At 37.7% G+C, this 20,486-nt stretch overlaps 1 protein-coding gene and 1 pseudogene across 1 annotated transcript; one reads left to right on the top strand and one right to left on the bottom strand.

Annotated features, from left to right (window-relative positions):
- On the top strand, nt 5,287–9,280 carry LOC109227232 (annotated as a pseudogene).
- On the bottom strand, nt 13,765–14,213 carry LOC109232565 (uncharacterized mitochondrial protein AtMg00810-like). Its single transcript, XM_019398333.1, has 2 exons — nt 13,959–14,213; nt 13,765–13,902 (listed from the first exon to the last, which is right to left on the bottom strand). Exons 1-2 carry the CDS (start codon nt 14,211–14,213, stop codon nt 13,765–13,767), a joined length of 393 nt encoding a protein of 130 aa, XP_019253878.1.

Raw genomic sequence — 20,486 nt, 5'->3', positions numbered from 1 at the left:
CAATTAAATGTTAAAAACAATGAATGGATTACGAGTAATCTAAACCAAATTAGAGTTAAGTAAACACTTACCCTGTTCGGTTTCTCTGAAAATCCCTCGAAAAACTCGCCCACCCGAGCTTCTTAGGTCCATCAATGGAAAATGGGACGATTTGGACTTTATTCTGCTGCCCAGGGGTTTGTTCTTCGCGTTCGCGACCCTCCTATCGCGGTCGCGATGACCAAATTCCTCATCGGCGATTTCAAAACTCATTCCAGACAGCCTTTAGTATAATTGTCATAACTTTTTGCACACAAATCCAAATGACAAATGGTTTGATTTCTGAAAACTAGACACCAAGGGCTTAAATTTCATAGGTTGCTCATTTCCTGAGTCATTATATATTGCGAGATATAAGCTTCCAAATTCAGCCCTGTGCAGCAGCCAATTTCGAACTCCCCCCGGACAGCCTGTAGTGTAACTACCATAACTTTTCGTGCACAAATAAAAATGCCAATTAATTTACAGTTCTGAAAACTACACACAAAGGGCTACAACTTTCATGTCTGTATCATCTCCAAATTCCTTATAGATTGTGAGATATAAGCCTCCGAAGTCAGACCTGTGCAATTGAGATTCCTTCTTCGCCAACGCGAGAGTCTCTTCGTGAACGCGAAGAACAAACGCCCAGAACCCAAATTCTTCTTCGCGAACGCGATGACCCGCTCGCGAGCGCAAAGAGCAAAACTCAGCAACACTGAACTGAAGAAATCTGCAACTTTCAAAACAAGAATTTGATCCGTTTATCCACGCAAAACTCACCCGAGGCCCTCGGGACCTCAACCAAACATGCCAACATATCCCATATCATCATTCAAACTTGTTCCAACCTTCGGAACGCGCAAAACAACATCAAAACACCAAGATCACATCGGATTCAAGCCTAAGAATTCCAAAAACTTCCGAATTCCACTTTCGATCAAAAAGTCTATCAAACCTCGTCCGAATGACCTGAAATTTTACACACACGTCACAAATGACACAATGGACCTACTCCAACTTCCGGAATTCCATTCCGACCCCTACATCAAAATATCACCTATCAACCGGAGAACGCCAAAATTCCCAATTTCGCCAATTCAAGCCTAAATATACCACGGACCTCCAAATTACATTTCGATCATGCTCATAAGTCCCAAATCACCTAACAGAGCTAACCAAATCATAAGAATCCAAATCCGAGATCAAATACTAAAAAGTCAAGACTGAGTCAAACCTTTCAAATTCAGAGCTTGAAGCTGAGATCATCCTTCCATATCTATTCCGATTAACCTGAAAACAAAATCGACGATTTAGATAAGTCACAATACATAATACGGGGCTAGTCATGCCCAAAAACTGGCGAGCGAAGTGCAAAAGCTCAAAATGACCGGTCGGGTCGTTACAACTTAAGTCCATAGAGTCCTCTTCTGCGAGCCAAGGGCCGCACCTGCAACAAAATGTGTCGCACCTGCGACCACAGTCGCTGCTGCGCATCTCCTCACCACAGAAGCGATGCCGCTTCTGCGAAACCTTTTCTGCACCTGCGAGACCTGGCTTGGGCTGCGTTCTCCGCCTCTACGTTATCCACTCGCACATGCGGGTCAGCACCTGCGGTCATAACCTCCGCAGGTGCGATGACACCAGAAGCTGTGATTTTTCAGAAAAAGCACAAGTCCAACATGTGATTTGATATCGATCTGAATCACCCTCGAGGCCCCCGGGACCTCAACCAAATATACCAACAAGTCCTAAAACACGATACAAACTTATTCGAGGCCTCAAATCACCTCAAATAACATCAAAAACACGAATTGCACCCCAATTGAAGCCTAATGAACTTATAGACTTTTAAATTCTACATTCGATGCTGAACCTAATCAAATCAAGTCCGATTGACCTCAAATTTTGCACACAAGTCACAATCGACATTACAGACCTATTCCAAATTCCGAAATCAGAATCCAACCCCAATATCAAAAAGTCCATTCCCGGTCAAACTATCCAAAATCTTCCAACTTTTCAACTTTCGCCAATTAACGCCAAAACGACCTACGGACCTCCAAATCAACATCCGGACATGCTCCTAAGACCAAAATCACCCTATGGAGCTATTGGAATCGTCAAAATTCTATTCCGGAGTCGTTTTCACATAAGTCAGACTACGGACAACTCCTACGACTTAAACTTCCAATTCAGGGACTATGTGTCCCGTTTCACTCCGAAACTCACCCAAAACTAGAACCAAACATCCCGGTAAGTAACCAAGGAATGAAATAGAGGGAGAAATAAATAGGGGATCGGGGCTAATACACTCAAATGACCAGCCGGGTCATTATATGAGGTTAGATGTTCCGGAGTCTAGTCGGGTTCTTGCTTGCACGGTTTTTGGGTCTTCTTTGTATGAGCGATAAAGGATGAAAAGTGCATGTTTTGAGTGTGAGTTCTTGTGTTCTAAGAGATTGTAATCGAGGTTAGAGACCCTTAGTCTCGTGACCGAAATGGAGTTCAAATACCTCGGGAAACACAATGAACGGTTACACACGACGGATAGAGGGCCGTGATATTTGCATCCGATCGTATATCATGGCACGTATCTCGCTCGATGTCGGTTATGGATCAGTAATTAACGAGAAAGGAAGATTTTTATCCTGTTTTGACTTATACTAGGGGTAAAACTCTCCTACTATATAAAGGGGAATTTTTTCTTTTGTAACACATGAAGAAAAGCAACACAATTTTTTTTATGCCTTTTAGATACTGATAAAGTTCTTGTTCACTTATCCTGTTCTTCATAATTCACAACCGGGCGCGAAGCGGAGGTCCAATCGAGGACGAGGTCGTTTTTTCAAGCCAAGTCAGGCTTGGCCATAATATCACGATTGGTTTGATTGCTTATTTTGTCTTTAATTCATTTATCAAATATTCTTAATTATTTGTGTAGAATTAAACTATTTATCTTTAAAATCGCATACAAATTTAATTGTTATCCAATGTTTGGATAAACAGAACCTAAACAAGGAAAATGAAAAAGGACACATTACTCAATTCTTCAAATACTTACTCTAATCAAAATGTTTGACTTGATACTTTCAACTGCATGCCCTCTCTTTCTTCTTCTTTGCTCTATTCTCTTGTTCCTTCTACAAAGAGAAGCTGGTGTTTATATAGTGGACTGAAAATACTAGATGATTTCTTTTCATCTGTCAAAGTCCGACGATACTCACCTCAGCTTCTCTGGCGGCATTAGTTACCAGATTCATTCAGTGACAACATTAGGATAAGGAAGATATGGGGGATCTGGATCTAGCCTTGCAGTTAGGGTTGCCGCGCTCCATTCGGTCCTAACCCGGTTCGAGAACCTTCTCTCGTAGATTTCCTTCACCTAATCATCGCCAAGAGAGATGTTCGCAATTATTACCACAAGAAAGCCGCCCCTATCTTCTAAAGGGGCCCGTGGAGGACTTATTAAAGGCATATCTGGGGCCAGTACCAGTAATTTGAAACAACGATAGGCAAATATCACTTTTAGTCCGCAATTAAAATTATTTATATCGGATAACCAGAAAAGCGTATAAAATTTGTATATTTTGTATATTTGTGTGTGTATGTGTGTGTATATATATATATATATATATATATATATATATATATATATATATATATATATATATATATATATATATATATATAGCACGGACATAATGGTGATAAAAAAGGAAAAAAGAGAAGATAGTGTTTAAAGAAACAGAAATATATAACGAGGAAATTAAAGAAGTAGGGTTACCGTGACTTTCTTTTGTTTAGGAAAAACCTTAATTTACTTGCCTAAACGTATTAGTAAAAAGAAGGATGTCTTTCAAAATCTTTGTTCTCTGTTTCATCTTAATTGCCATCCACAAGTTTAGTCTCAGCTAATGGGTGGTTCAATTTCTTCAAGAGTTGTCATATTAACTTTGCTTTATGAAAGTTTTACAGCTTTTGTTTTTATTAAAGTTTAATTTGTCTTACTCTTTGTTTAGAAGATATGTATGAATGTAGAGCTATAATTGGAAGGCATTCAGCTGTAACATGTAGAGCACAAGTATCTTTAATTTGACTCTTACTTGCTACGTGTTCTTTGGATGGCATCCTCACTTAATTAAATCTTTATGCAATCTCAATTAATAGGTAAAACAAAGCTCTTTTTAGAGACTATTTCAAGATAGATTAATGTCTATTTAAGACATTAAAGAGAGGTTGTTTGGTAGGGTGAATAAGAATAGTATTAAATAGAGTGTATTAATAATGCTGATATTAGTAATGATGAGATTAGTTACGTTAAAATTAATAATGTCAAAATTGGTTATCCTGAGATTAGTTATGCTGTGATTATTTAATTTGGTGTATTAAAAAAATAACATCCATTTCATAATTTGAACTTAGTTTTATTTCTATTAAACACTTGAAGTGAATATAAATTGTGTCGATTGAACACAATTTTTACACTTAGCCAAAACATCAAAGCGCATGTGGTTCGAGTACAAAACCAACCAATCAACTTTTGACAACTCACAACCCTCATTAGCCCGTACACCCTTCCTTTCTGTTCCTCCCTCTCTTTCTCTATCTTATTCTCTTTCTCGACCCACACCCTTAAACCTTAGCATCGCCGGCGAATTCAACTGCCTTACAAGTAATAAATTACCTGACAAATTCTGGAACCACAACGCCCACTCAAGAGTAATAAATTAATTATGAACATAAATAGAAAAAGAAAAGAAAAATCGATAGTAAGCAGTAAAAGACTTGAAGAATTCAGAAAAAATATTGAGAATCGAAGCCTATTCTTTGGTCTTTTACCGACTGTCTATTCCTCTTTTCAAAATAAGTTTTTTTCTTCTTTTCGAAATAAGTTACCTTAGATTTTGTGTTGTTACTGGTGAGCTTTTCTTTTTCGCTCTTTCACCGTGTTTTCCGATTTTTATTATATGTACGTTTATTATAATCTAATATGAAACTAAGATTGTGAAATATTACAATATAATTAATAGTGATTTAGATTCAAATAGATAGTACCGTACCAAAAACGAATCTTGAAAAACCAATCTAAAAAATTATGAGGATGATTCTTCATTTGCTCGGATGTGAGTGTTTCTATTATCAAAAAAGTATTTGCATTCATATACAGAGGAATTATATGAGAAGAAGAATTTACTTCTATCAAATATTTGATATAAATATCATATCAAATATTATAATTTATTTGATATGAGCAAAAGGCACACCTAACACATACCTCACAGCAATTTACATCATGTCCGTTTCTACACTCCCAGTAGCCTTCCACTCTTACCTTAACTATTCAATGAATAGTTAAGAAATATGACTCTACTATGAAGTCTTTGTCTTTTTGTTGGTTAAAAAGTCTTTCTTTTTGAAAAGAAAGAGAGAGATATGTGGTCACAGAGATATATGCTAGCACGGACACAACTAGCATATACTCAGAGTATTCTTGTTCATATTACTTTTAGCATTGACCAGGTACAAACTAAGGCTATTTTAACATAGAAACATTTATATTATCTCCAAATTCTTGATCATTTTGTGGTAGCCTGTTTTGCAGCTTTTCAGAAATGGATATTGGCTTAGCAGTTGGAGGTGCATTTCTATCTTCAGCTTTGAATGTTCTCTTTGATAGGCTTGCTCCTCAGGGTGACCTGCTCAAGATGTTTCAGAGGGAAAAGCATGATGTTGCACTGCTAAAGAGGTTGAGGATGACTTTACTTGGTCTTCAAGCTGTGCTAAGTGATGTTGAGAATAAGCAGACATCAAATCCATACGTCAACCAGTGGCTTAACGAGCTTCAAGATGCTGTGGACAGTGCTGAAAACTTAATGGAAGAAATCAATTATGAATTTCTGAGAGTTAAAGTGGAAGGTCTGCATCAAAATCTTGCAGAAACAAGCAACCAACAGGTAAGTGACCTCAACTTATGTTTGAGTGATGAACGTTTTCTTAACATGAAGGAGAAGTTGGAAGACACCATTGAAACATTGGAGGAGTTGGAAAAATAAATTGGTCGCCTTGACCTAAAGTCATATCTTGACTCGAGTAAACAAGAAACTAGTACTAGACAAGATACTTCTGTGGTTGATGAATCTGAAATCTTTGGCAGGCAGAATGAAATAGCGGAATTGGTGGACCGTTTACTATCTGTTGCTGCAAATGGCAAAAATTTGACAGTAATTCCTATTGTTGGAATGGCTGGGATTGGCAAGACAACACTTGCTAAAGCTGTTTACAATGATGAGAAGGTGAAAGACCATTTTGATTTGAAAGCTTGGTTTTGTGTGTCTGAACCATATGATGCTTTCAGAATAACAAAAGGGTTACTTCAAGAAATAGGCTCATTTGACTTAAAAATAAATAACAATCTTAATCAGCTACAGGTCAAATTGAAGGAAAGCTTAAAGGCCAAAAAATTTCTTATTGTTCTGGATGATGTTTGGAATGACAACTATAATGCATGGGATGACTTGAAAAATCTGTTTGTTCAAGGAAATACGGGAAGTACGATCATTGTGACGACACGTAAGAAAAGTGTTGCCAAGACGATGGGTAATGAGAAAATCATTGGCATGGATACTTTGTCTAGTGATGTCTCTTGGTCTTTATTCAAAAGACATGCATTTGACAACATGGATCCTAAGGAACATCTAGAACATGTAGAAGTTGGGAAAGAAATCGTAGCTAAGTGCAAAGGATTGCCTTTAGCTCTAAAGACGCTTGCTGGCATTTTACGTTCCAAATCAGATATTAAAGGGTGGAAACGCATTTTGAGAAGTGAAGTATGGGAGCTGCCAGACAATGGCATATTACCAGCATTGATGTTGAGCTACAACGATCTTCCTGCACATTTAAAGCAATGTTTTTCTTACTGTGCAATATTTCCGAAAGATTATCCATTTCGGAAAAAACAAGTCATTCAGTTGTGGATTGCTAATGGTCTAGTACAGGGGTTGCAAAAATATGAAACAATTGAAGATTTAGGCAACTTATTCTTTCTCGAGTTGCAATCAAGATCACTTTTCGAAAGGGTCCCAGAGTCTTCTAAAAATAATGCAGAGCAATTCTTAATGCATGACCTTGTCAATGATTTGGCCCAAGTTGCATCTTCAAAACTTTGTGTTAGGTTGGAAGAGTACCAAGAGTCTGATATGTTGAAACGAAGTCGACATGTGTCCTATTCAATGGGCCATGGTGACTTTGAAAAGTTGGAACCTCTCTACAAATTGGAGCAGCTGAGGACATTGCTTCCAATCTACAATATCAAGCCACACGGTTCTTCTCTAAGCAAGAGGGTGTTGCATAACATATTACCAAGATTAACATCCTTAAGGGCACTATCATTGTCTCATTATCATATCAAGGAGTTACCGGATGTCTTGTTTATCAAATTGAAACTCCTAAGATTGGTGGACCTTTCTTTGACAGAGATAAAACAGTTACCGGATTCAATTTGTGTGCTCTATAACTTGGAGATACTTCTCTTGTCATCTTGTGAATTTCTTAAGGAGTTACCGCGGCAGATGGAGAAGTTGATAAACTTGCGTCACCTTGACATTAGCGGCAGTTCTCGCTTGATGATGCCGCTACATTTGAGCAAGTTGAAAAGCCTTCATGTGTTATTGGGAGCTGAATTTCTTGTAGGTGATCGGAGTGGTTCGAGAATGGAAGATTTGGGTGAACTATGCAACTTGTATGGAACTCTATCAGTTCGACAGTTGGAAAATGTGGCGGATAGAAGGGAAGCTTTGAAGGCAAACATGAGAGGAAAGGAACATATTGTGAAGTTATTATTGGAGTGGAGTGTAAGTATTGCGGACAGTTCACAAAATGAAAGAGACATACTTGGTGAGCTACATCCAAATCCAAACATAAAAGAAGTTGAGATCAACGGATATAGAGGGACAAACTTTCCAAATTGGCTAGCTGATTATTCATTTTCTGAGCTGGTGGAATTGTCTCTAAGTAATTGCAAGGACTGTTATTCCTTGCCAGCATTAGGCCAGCTTCCTTCTTTGAAATTCCTTGCAATTCGAGGGATGCATCGAATAATAGAGGTGACTGAAGAATTTTATGGTAGTTCGTCCTCCAAAAAGCCTTTTAACTCTCTTGAAAAACTTGATTTTGCAGAGATGTTGGCATGGGAGCAGTGGCATGTACTAGGAAATGGGGAGTTCTCTGTACTTCAACACCTTTCAATTGAAGAATGCCCCAAGTTGATTGGAAAGTTGCCTGAAAATCTTTGTTCTCTGACAAAATTGACAATTTCACATTGTCCGGAACTCAATCTGGAGACACCTGTAAAATTTCCAAGTCTAAAAAGGTTTGAAGTTGAAGTTGGAGTTCTTTTTGATGATGCTGAACTGTTTTTGTCTCAAATTCAGGGAATGAAACAGATAGTTGAATTATGCATCAGTGATTGTCACTCTCTTACCTCCTTGCCTATTAGCAGTCTGCCAAATACCTTGAAAGAAATAAGGATAAAGCGTTGTGGGAAATTAAAATTGGAGTCGTCAGTTGGTAAGATGATTTCTAGAGGAAGTAACATGTTTCTTGAAAGTTTGGAACTGGAAGAATGTGATTGTATAGATGATGTATCACCTGAGTTGCTCGCTATCTGAGAGTAGAAAGCTGTCAAAGCCTTACTAGACTTTTTATTCCCAATGGGGTTGAAGATCTCAAAATCAATAAATGTGAGAATCTTGAAATACTTTCGGTGGCTCAGACAACGCCCTTGTGTAACTTGTTTATTAGCAACAGCGAGAAGCTGAAGTCGCTGCCAGAACATATGCAGGAGCTCCTTCCATCTCTTAGAGATCTGTACCTGAAAAATTGTCCAGAAATAGAGTCCTTTCCTGAAGGAGGATTGCCCTTCAATTTAGAAATCCTCGGGATCACGGATTGCGGTGAACTGGTGAATAGCCGAAAGGAGTGGCATCTAGAGAGACTCCCCTCTCTCACATATTTAGACATCTACCATCGCGGTTTCGAAAACTGGGATATTATGTGCGAGTTGCCTTGCTCTATCGTAACTCAAAGATACACGAGGCAGAATGTTTGTTTCCTATCTATCAAATAAAAAAAAAAAAAAAGGAGTTTGTTTCTTGATAATTTAAAAACCTTAAAGCATCAGCACCATATTAAGGTTATTATGTATGATCATCTCCTTGCTCAATTGGTGAATGGAAGAAACGTACTTCTTTTCTGTGTGTAATTTGCCAGCATTAGTTCTCTTTCATCAGTCAGTGAAAAGGATTAGTCTTTTCTCTGTATCAATTAGGTCATTATACATTTTATAAAACTTGATTTGCTCCGAGTAATTCTTTCTCTACTGGGGATTAGTCAACATTTATTTGTTCTAAGTAACAAACTCTTCTTCTTAAACATTTTCACTTGATTGCACCACTTCCAGATTTATGTTACAAGATATCATAGCCGATAACAAATGCAATGTTTGACGAGTGATAACCATTTTGCGAGGAGTCTCTCTAATGAATCAGTAAGTGTAAGTGAAGAAAAGTACTTCTCTTTTGTGTTGCATTTAACAGTACTACTTCTCTTTTGATATTTTGTCCATAAAACAATGACCATGTGCTGTTAACTATCAGTGCTGATACTATGTTCTGGATTGAGCTGGTCCAAAGTGTTTCCGGCAAAGATAGGAACGTGCGTCAAACCTTTCGGCCCCGTGTTAACCACATAAAAGAGACGATTCATTCTATTCCCTCGGTTATATGTCCTTGTTACAATAGGTCTGTGTAGTTTTATTATAGCTGAGGGTGACACTAAGTAAGCTCTGTGTATTGTAAAATTAATGCAACTTGATTTGCGCCAAGTAATTTTTTTTACCATGGATTAATCAGCATATAGATTTGATGGTAGTAGTTCTCGGCTGTATTAACATTGAAATGTTCTACCATTTCCAGGTTTTCTTCCAACATTTTGCTAGAACTCTCTCAAACTAATCAGTAAGTGTTTGTACATTTACTTCCAAAGTGTTAAAGAAATAAGTAAACTTCCTTTGTTTTACATTTCTCTCTTTCCTATTCACCTAAGCCTAGGATCGGTATTAAACTTGTCATCTGGTATTTTATGAGCGCGAAAATACGTTTTACTTCTACTGATATGCTGATTAGTAGTACAACTCAAAGGTACACGGGAAAGAGCTTAGTCTTTTTTACTTTTGTAGTATGTTTCAATACCATCTTATATAGGAATTTTTTAACTTTTTGTTTTCGTTACTTCTCTTTGCTTGTTGTTAATTATTTTTGTTTTCTTATAGAAATAGCGTTGAGCAGTGTGGAGCACCTATTTCCACTGTGAGGCGAAGCCTTTTCCATCTCGGAACTACAAATTAGCAGCTGCCAATTGCTCAAGCCACATCTAGAATTCGAGAAGGGGGATTACTCATATTCTCACCAAAGAGATTGACAGGGAATACCTGTAATGATTAAAATGAATGGTGCTCTAACAGATGTAAGTTATTCTTTCTCTTTTTATCTCAGCAGCTATTTCTTTTTGGTTACTTCTATTGGCTTGTTTGATAATTCTTTTCCTCTGTTAAAAGTCTTGTGGAGGAGTGTGTAGTGTCCATGAAGCCGAGGAATCATCTTGAGACCGAGATGAATTTAATGTTAGATAACAACAAGAAAAGATGCTAAAATCCTTATATTTGATTGAAACATTGTAAAAAAGAATCTGGTATATGCAGGAATTCGAGATAATTTTCTCCAAAAATATTGATAGCTCAGGTAATTAACTGGTGATCTTTTACCATGCACATATATGTCATCCGGATGTTTATTGTGTTTGGAAATTCTTCTTAATAATTTAACAACTAAAAGCATAAGCACTAGATAGATTGCTCTGATCTCAATTTAGCAATCTTTTTCTTGCTTTGTCAGGATTTTGGTAACAATATGCAATCTATTACCGCTCTTATAGCTGAGCGTGACGTTATGCTTACATTGCTCCGAGTAATTATATAGAATTGATGGTAGCTAGTGTGAGGCTTGGCTGTATTAACATTCTTTTGCTCTACCAAATTTGATTGCATTGCTTTCAGGTTTTCTTCCAAAATATCATACCAAATCAGAAAACGATGTTTTCTTCATTTTAGCCTTGATTGATTCCGTCAGTATCAACAATTTCTTTAATCACGTCTGCTATCCTTGATTGCCTCTGATTGATTCCTTCAATCTTGTATTCCATCCATGAGTTCCTTGATCTTTGCTGATCGATTTCTTCAATCTTGAGTGCTATCCATGAGTTCCGATACAAGGAATAAATATATTATTTTCATCATTAAAATCAGATCTAACAATCTCCCCTTTTTGATGATAACAAAATAATATATATGTATAAACAACAGTTGACTTCCCTGTATTTTACTCCCCTAAATAAGAGCAGTTAACTTTGTCAGGTGCTAGTTGTTAAGGCGCATGTAGTCGACTTCTGCAGGTTCTATGACTCCCCCTCAAAAAGTACCAAGCTGACTTTCTCCTGTACGTACCTGTACAATACATATATCCTTTCTCCCCCTTTTTGAAATCAGCCAAGAGGGCATGCGAAATAGCAGGATTCATAATATATAAAAAAACACGGCATGCGGAGATAGGATTTATAACAGGATATACTAGAAGAGTTATAGCAAAACAAGAAAAAAAATTATCCACCGACTGACTTTTCAGTCCAAAAACAGCACAGCAGTCTTAAACTTCCACATTAACGACGCAGATAAGAGTATTACATATCGCCTCCTTCAGTCGATCAAAACTGACATTGGCTGAGACACTCATTCCATCAAGCCTGTCATGAACCTCCTTGAATTCCTTGATAGCGTTTTCCCTTACTCTGAGGACCGCAACTCTTATCTTGGATACATCAGACCCTGTTTCTTTAGAGATTGCATGAATTGTACCAACAGTGGACTGAGTGGAAATAAGAAGATCTTTGATTGCAGAGAGCTGATTGTCAATGGCACTAAGTTTTTCAGCAAGGTCAGGATCACTATGGCTAGGATGGGAAGCAGAAGGTTTGGGTTTGGAGTCTGTTTGAGCATTCTTGACGTCTCCTTATTGTTTCTAGACTCATGAGCCCTTCACACACACATACCCCATACTTGCAAAAGCTCGGGAGTTGTAACATTTTGAAACAGAGGTAAAAGGATATGCAGATATGGAAATATTGTGAGCTTCCGGAATGTGAGTGATAGCCATACCATAGGGTAAACTAGTGGGATCGTCTGCACTCTCAATCATAAAATTGATGACCCAGTAGGACAGCTTGATTTTGAGTTTGGTCACAAGGAAATAGACCAGAAAGGTGTCTCTTAGAGAGAAGGTGGAGAAAGAGCTAGTACGAGGAAGCAGAGTGGTTGCAACAATGTGGGCCAGAACACGAGTTTCGAAACTATATCACTAGGGCCTAACTGGTTTGGGAGAGATTCAGATGGACACTCAGCAATACACCTTTTAGCTTGATCAAAGGAAATTTCAAAATCATCAGGCCAGGAATTTTTAAAAAGCATGGGGAAACCAGAACACTTACACTGAAAAATTGAATGAAACATGGCACAATCAAGAACAATACACTTTCCTAACACTAAGGACCAACTTATTAGACTTACTAGAGCGAAGATTAGCATAAAACATTCTCACTAGGGGTTCATAGACTTTAGGAGGAGGAACAGAAAAGAACTTTGACCACCCTTGATAAACAAAGAGATCTTTTACCTTACAATTTAGGGCTTCCATGTTATCAAGGTCGACTACCCTCCCATGAGAAATAGGCTTGTCTTTTAGGGCGATGAAAAAGTCCCTATTTGGAGAATCCCAAAAATTGAGTTCCGACTCTAGGGAACTAGAAAGATCTATTTTTGATTTCTTTGGAGTGAGGGAAATAGGGGGTTCTTCCATAGGTCGTTTTCCCAAGGCTTTTTCTCCTAAGGGTTGAGAATGATCAGAGAAGTCCGCCTGAGAAGAGGCAAACCCCTCAGAATGATCGGACCCTAGGTCTACCTGTTTAGGGGGCTGAGAAGGGGGTTTTGCTCTGGAGCGAGTGCTCTTCCTAGTGGAGGCAGGGGGATTCTTGGGCTGTTTGGCCATTGAAGAAATTTTTGTTTGGGCAAGGCTTCGGAGAAGGCTTTTTAAGCGATAGAGACGATGGAGATTGAAAAGGAGGTTCAGCATTAAAAAGAGGGTTTCTGACTGTTGAGTACAGAAAAGGAAAAGGCGTCAGTTGATCAAACGTGATGATTGGCTTTCCTTCTTTGAAATCTACGACTGATGTGAAAAGAGAGGAGAAAGGAGGGAAATCGGAAGCGTAATTAATGATTAAGAAAAGATATAGAACATTTGGCATATAAAATGAAATGATGGCGCATAGGTCCTAATATTAACTATTAATGAAAATAATGCCAAGTAATTCTCTTAGTGAACAAAATCTTTCTTCTAATAAAGGCTTGGCAAAAATATCCACTAATTGATCAGTTGTTCCAACAAAAGATATTTCTATATTTCCCTTAAGAACATGATCTCCAATAAAATGATGCTTGATGTCTATATGCTTTGCTCTAGAATGATGCACAAGAATTTTAGAGAGACGTATAGCACTAGAATTATCACAGAAAATAGGTATAGGTTTAAACGATAGTTCATAGTTACCAAGTTGATGAGACATCCATAATAATTGTGCACATCATTGTCCAATAGCGATGTATTCAGCTTTAGTAGTAGATAGTGCAACTGATGCTTGTTTTTTACTGTTCCAGGAAATCAATGCTTTACCAAGTAATTGACATGCTCCACTTGTGCTTTTTTCTGTCTTCCTTATCACCTGCAAGATCAGCATTTGAAAAACCTTCTAATTGAAACGTGTTAGAGCGAGGATACCATAGTCCATGAGAGACAGTCCCAATGAGATCGAATAATTCTTTTTACTGCAGTCAGATGTGATTCTTTAGGAGCTGACTGAAACCTGGCATATTTACAGACACTAAACATAATATCCGGTCGACTAGCAGTTAGATAGAGAAGTGAGCCAATCATTTCACGATACTTGTTTTCATCAACAGGGGTTCCCTGTTCGTCTTTGGCGAGGCTCGTTGAAGGACTCATTGGTCTGCCAATAGCTTTAGCATTGCTCATGCCGAATTTTTGGATCAACTCCTTTGTATATTTGGTCTGACATATGAACGTTCCTTCTTCAGATTGTTGGATTTGAAGTCCAAGGAAGAACGTTAGCTCTCCCATCATGCTCATTTCGAACTCACTTTGCATAAGATTTGAAAATTCCTTGCACATAAGAGGATTAGCACTACAAAAAATAATATCATCAACATAGATCTGAATAATGAGATTACCTTCTGATGATCTTTTAATAAATCTACTTTACCTCTTGTAAAACCATGATCACTAAGAAATGAGCTGAGTCTTTCATACCATGATCGTGGAGCTTACTTCAGTCCATACAACGCTTTGGTTAGCTTATATACATGATAGGGAAACTTTGAATCTACAAAACCAGGAGGTTGTTTCACGTATACTTCCTCTTCAACGAAACCATTCAAGAAGGCACTTTTAACATCCATCTGAAATAGCCTAAATCCCTTAAAAGATGCATATGCTAGAAGGATTCGTATAGACTCTAGTCAAGCTACTGGTGCAAATGTTTCGTCATAGTCGACTCCTTCCTGTTGTGAATACCCTTGAGCAACTAATTTGGCTTTGTTTCTTACAACTTTTCCATCCTCATTCAACTTATTTCTGAAAACCCACTTTGTTCCTATTATGGGAACGTTTTCAGGTTTGGGTATCAGTTTCCAAACTTGATTTTTGTCAAATTGATCTAACTCTTCCTGCATCGCTTGCATCCAACTTGAGTCTTTTAGAGCTTCCTCTATCTTCTTTGGCTCAATCTGAGAGATTAGTGCTATATTTGCTCAACTGATAAAATCTCATGAGTTTCTCTGTGATGGTCTTTTAAATATGACAGAACAGCTGATAGACGAAAGAACCGAGCTCAGGCAAGAGATAGACCAATTTGGGTTAGATATCCATGACCTGCATGATCAATTGAATAAAAAGGTTGAGGCGTCTGATGCCCTACAACCAATTTTTGTGGATACTGGCCAGCTTGTGAAGCAGAAAGAGGAATTCCAACTATTAGACCAAAATATTATTAATGATGCCAAGGTTGACGAAGAGTGCAAAATTGAGGATGTCAAAAATAATGCAATTTTGGAGTTAGGGCGTATTGGACCTCATTCTAAACACTTTTCAACATTGTGTTTTGTTGGTGACATGGGAATTGATCCAGTCAAGCATATGGAGGAGTCAATGGATGAGGAACAACGTATTTATATTCTGAAATTTGCTATACAAAGGAGGCAAAACGACATCCCTCACTTAAAGGCCAAGAAGTGCAAGATGCGATACCTACTACTTGGGTTCTTTATTTTTACACCACCGCCTCATGAACGTGATAGAAAAATTGATGCAAAATTGGGGGCTCAATTCATATCCTCAAAGTGGAAGGAAAAGTGGTAAAAGTGATGGAGTCGTGCCACGACTATAAATAAGGCACTTGTTGGGAGGCAACCCAGCCTGTATTTTAATTTTTTTATTTTTTTATTTTTTTATATAGTGTCAAGTTTCGTGTTGTTTTTGTTTTGCTGAGTAGGGGAAGTCTGAGTACCCGAAGTTGAAGCCGAGGAGCATGTTTGATCTTAAGTGTGGGGTCGTCCCGACCCTTAATATTGAGATCATGTCCGAGCTAGGCCCGAGAGGGCCTCAGGGAGTATTTCTCACCCTTGTTTTAATATCTTTCTTTGTGATCATGCATCGAGGACAATGCATAATATAAGTGTGGTGTGGGGAAACTACTTTCTGAAGTGTAATTGTATAAAACTATTTTTTTTATTTAGTTGTTCGTTTAGAATTAATAGTAGACATAGTTTAGGTAAAAAAAATACGAAAACTGAAAAAAAAAATTTAGAAAAAGTTCGGATTTTTCCCGGCGATGGATCTTTTGGACAATTTTCTTGAGGGATAAAGTCCGATTAAAAACACCAAAAAGATTTTTCTTTTATTTTTTTTAGAATAGCTAGGTAGTATTCCTTGGTTTTTCTTTGGGCACCGGTTCTTTTCCAAGGATGTAGCTCGAACCGGGTACTTTATTTTTTTTAGGAGTAGTTTAGGATGAAACTGAGTCGCTCTAAGATACTCATTGACATGGTTGATGCTGGCACATTAGGCTATGACATACATTCTGTCTTCCCGTGTATTTGGTCTGAATTGTAAAGCCTAAGTAAAGTAAATAGTCTATTTTGTGACGCTTTTTCTCAGTTGTTTGACTTGTATGCTACATAGTGCAATATTGCTTAAATTCCTCAATTATGTGTGCTTGCTTGACTTGAGAGTTGAGCAGAACCGTCTTGATTGAGTCATGTGCAACGTGTGTGTGAGGATTTGTGGTTTTCTGTGCTATCCTGTGTAGTCTAGAACTTGCCCCGTGTATTAACTGAAGCGAAATTGTAAGTTGTGCTAATCTAGGAGATGACGTAGGCATTTTCTTGCTTGATCATAGATGTGCTTGTAACATAAAAATAAAATTTTTCGTTGCTAGCCCCTTTGAGCCTATAGACCTTTTCTTTGGCACCCACATTACAAGCCATACCCCTATTTTGTTCTTAATTTGATATTGATTGAACCTTTACCTCCTAAGGCACTTAGTCGCTAAAAGAAGTAAGGTTAGAGATTGGGGAGTAGCTTTTGAGTAGAAACATGGAAGGGCCCATTGGTGTACTAAACTTGAGATCAAAAGACACTAGCCAATGAACCTTAATGTAAGGAGTGTGTGGAAAAAAAAAAGAGAAAGGAAAAGAAAAATTGAAAGAAAAGAGAAAAAATGATAGTGAAAGTATGTAGAAAGCACCTCCAATTCTTAATAATTTGTGCTAGTGGGAGTATAGAAGTGCTTGAATGAACGTAAGGGCTATGTGCATATGGTTTGTGGCAAGTGAATTGATTGAGAAGAATATGTGCTTGAATTGTGAATGTAGTGTATTAAAGTGCTTAGGAGGGTTAGTCACTATTTCTAAATGTATCATACCCGTCCCTTGGCCTACATTACAACCTTAAAGTCCTAATTGATCCTAGACTTGGCTAGCTTAAATTAGTAGAGATATACACTACGGGCAAGCTTATGGTACGACCACAGGATGCATATGAATTCTTTGTGAGAGTGAGCGAATTTTGTTCAATTGTGTGATATCCTTAATCCATATTCAAAAGCATATTTGAATGTGTGGACTAGTCTATATTCACTCTTTTGTTTGTTGGTGAGGGCACATGATCTCATGAATGATTGGTGATGTTGTAAGCTTTCTTGTTGGGTGAGTGCATGAGTTGAGGGTGCTTAGTGGTTACAAGTCGGTTTTGAGGTTAGGTGGTGACAAATAGGTTGTTGGAATTGATTTATTTGAAATGTTATACTTGGGCATGCTTAAACGGGAAGAATGTAAAATTTTGTGTGTTCATGCTTGTGTGCTGGTATTGATCATAGTCAAGGGTATAGTGTGTGGTTAAAAGTTAAAGTGCTCCTCTATAATTGAGACTTGTACGTAGTTGGGGGTTTATTTGATAGTCCCATTGCTCGAGGACGAGCAAGAGTTTAAGTGTGGGGTGTTGATGTTTAGCTTTAAGTATATATATTTCTATATATGTCGCCTCATATTTTACTTTTGTTTCGTGAATTTGGGATGTTAAATGCTATGATTTATATTAATTTGAAGTATTTTTACTTGTAAGAATGATTCGGGAGCAATTGGGGGCGAAACGCGCAAGATTTGAGCTAAAACGAACAAAACCGGAAAAAATGCCATTTGGGCGCCACAGGCAGCGCCTGGCGCCACCTGTGGCGCTGGAGACAGTGTTGAATTATTGGACAGCGCCCTGGTGGGCGCCGGTGATGTAATTTTGTCCAATTTCGCCCCGGACAAGGTTATTTCGGCCCTAAACCTACCCAACACGTATAGAAGCAAGAGAAAACCTATTTTTGAAGGGAGGACGCCACTTTAGAGAGATCTAACATATTTTGGAGGGGAATTCACGTGGGGGAACACACACCACGCTTGGAGGAGGCTTTTAACTAGTTTTTCTTCTCTTCTCTTCCTTTAATCTCATAGTTTACTAGTTCTAGAGTTTTGGGTGCTACATGAACGTTGTAATTTGAAGTTTGAATTGTTCTTATTATTTTATCATATTGGTTTATTTATTCAATCTTGCGCTTAATTATTTGATTGCTTGATCACCAATTGAATACTATCTACGAATCTAGGATTGAACTCGGGAGAGGGAATTCTAGATTGCATATAAGATTGAGTAGAGCAAGATCTTAACTCTTAGGGGGATCGGATTTGCGGTTAGGATAGGAATATACCTAATCGCCTTGGTTGGTTATTATACGGGAATTATAAATGCGTTCTTGTTAATCCTAATTCCATAGGAATATAGGCGTTAGGTTAGCTTAAATATGCGAGTTGTACTTCGGGAGAAGGCTACGAGCAATACTAACCCCGTCAATCAATAAACCAGATAAATTAATTAGACGATTTAGGTGGAAAACTCAACGGGATTGTTAGCCAACCCATAGCTTTAGAATATTCACTCACATTGAATTCGTCTCTATAATTCACCAACTTGTTTTCTTTAGTCTCTTAGTTTACTACTCTAGATTAATTTTAGTTAAATATTCATACATTAGGAATCGCTTGAATAGATTAATTGTTTGGTTTAATTTAGTTGATAGTTAATTACAAGTCCCTGTGGGTACGATATCTGGACTTATAATCCTATATTACTTGTCGACCACGTATACTTGCGTGTGCGTTTGGGAGCAACACAGACGTATTCGTAGAAGACTATGCACACCCGTCTGACATATCTATGCTTATGGTAAAAAGGCTTCTAGTTTGTCAAAATTACACTTTGCTAGGAACTTCCTAGATAAAATTATTAATTTCAGCCTATACTATGTCTTTTCTTTTCTTACAATGAATAAATTTTTTTTTGTAGTTGTAACATATTACCATTTTTTCGTCATCTTTCATCCTGATATGAAGATGCTTCCTCGGCTTCATAGTGTCAATAGACGCTATACACTGCTCAACAATATTTCACAGAGGGAAAGAATCAACAAACAAAGGAAAGAAAAAACAGAATTAACTTAGATCAGTTAGAGCACCTTCGTTTTAATCATTACAGGTATTCCATCGACTCTTATGGTGGAAATATGAGCAATTTTGGCCAGTAATCCCCCTTGTCAAATTCTAGACGTGGTTTGAGCTGAAACTTCAGGCATCACATCATTCCAATCAACCTCCTTCTGCAAAATAAAAGAAGTTCGCTTCAAGTATCAGCATTTTGTACCAGCATGGAGATTTGAGACCATACACTGCTTGAATGATTGTACACAAAAGCATAGAATGGGAAATAAATTTTCAGGGAAAAGCAATATTACCTCAGAAATTGTAAGCCTTATATCGTTTCAAATTTTTCACCTGTCAAAGGGCTGATAAATCGTGTTACTATTGCCTGTCAAAACAAGCATTCATGTTATACAGGAAGTGACGAGAGAGTAAATAGGGGAATGAAGCAACTAATAATTTTTGCAACAGAAATAAATGATGCATAGCAGTCTAGAATAGTAAAAAAGATAAGCAATTGATAAGCAAGCCAATGGAAGACAAGTAATTTTTGGAGAATCACTTATATATCTTGATAATACCACGAATGATCTTGCTCGCTATATGAGTTCATTATCAACCCATACAGTGGGGCATTGAGCAATCACTGGCCACTCCTCCATTTACTCAATTTCACGATGCAGTTTGAGCAGTATATGTGTTAGATATTTTAATTAGTTAGTTTCTGCTTTCCTAGTCTTATATGGGGGAGTTGTGTACTTAGTGGACTAAGTGGGTTTGTTTTAACTTCCTTTATGGCTTAGTGCTTTAGATAATGTAGGAACTGTATTGCCTTTATAAAAGGGTTGTTCGTTGTTGAATTTTATTGCAGTAATTTTATCTCCCCAAAATTGCTTTGTGTTTGTCTAGTTTTCTTCCAGATTTCTAACAGTGGTATCAAGAGCCAGGTTAGATCTTTGAGGGAGGGAGATTTTACCCAGAACTTTGTTCATCTATGACTTTAGAGAACAACTTTGTGCAAGTAGCCATTCCGCATTTTGATGGCCATTATGACCATTGGAGCATGCTCATGGAAAACTTTTTGAAGTCCAAAGAGTTTTGGGCAGTCGTTGATGGTGGGATTCAAGAACCTGGAGCGGATGTTGTTCTAACAAATACTCAAAAGACAGAACTTGAAGCACAAAAGTTGAGAGACTTGAAGGCAAAGAACTAT

Source organism: Nicotiana attenuata, chromosome 1 (genome assembly GCF_001879085.1).
Source record: "Nicotiana attenuata strain UT chromosome 1, NIATTr2, whole genome shotgun sequence".
Taxonomy (NCBI): Eukaryota; Viridiplantae; Streptophyta; class Magnoliopsida; order Solanales; family Solanaceae; genus Nicotiana; species Nicotiana attenuata.
The sequence above is the reverse complement of the archived record's forward strand: the minus strand, read 5'-3'. Positions and strand labels throughout refer to the sequence as shown.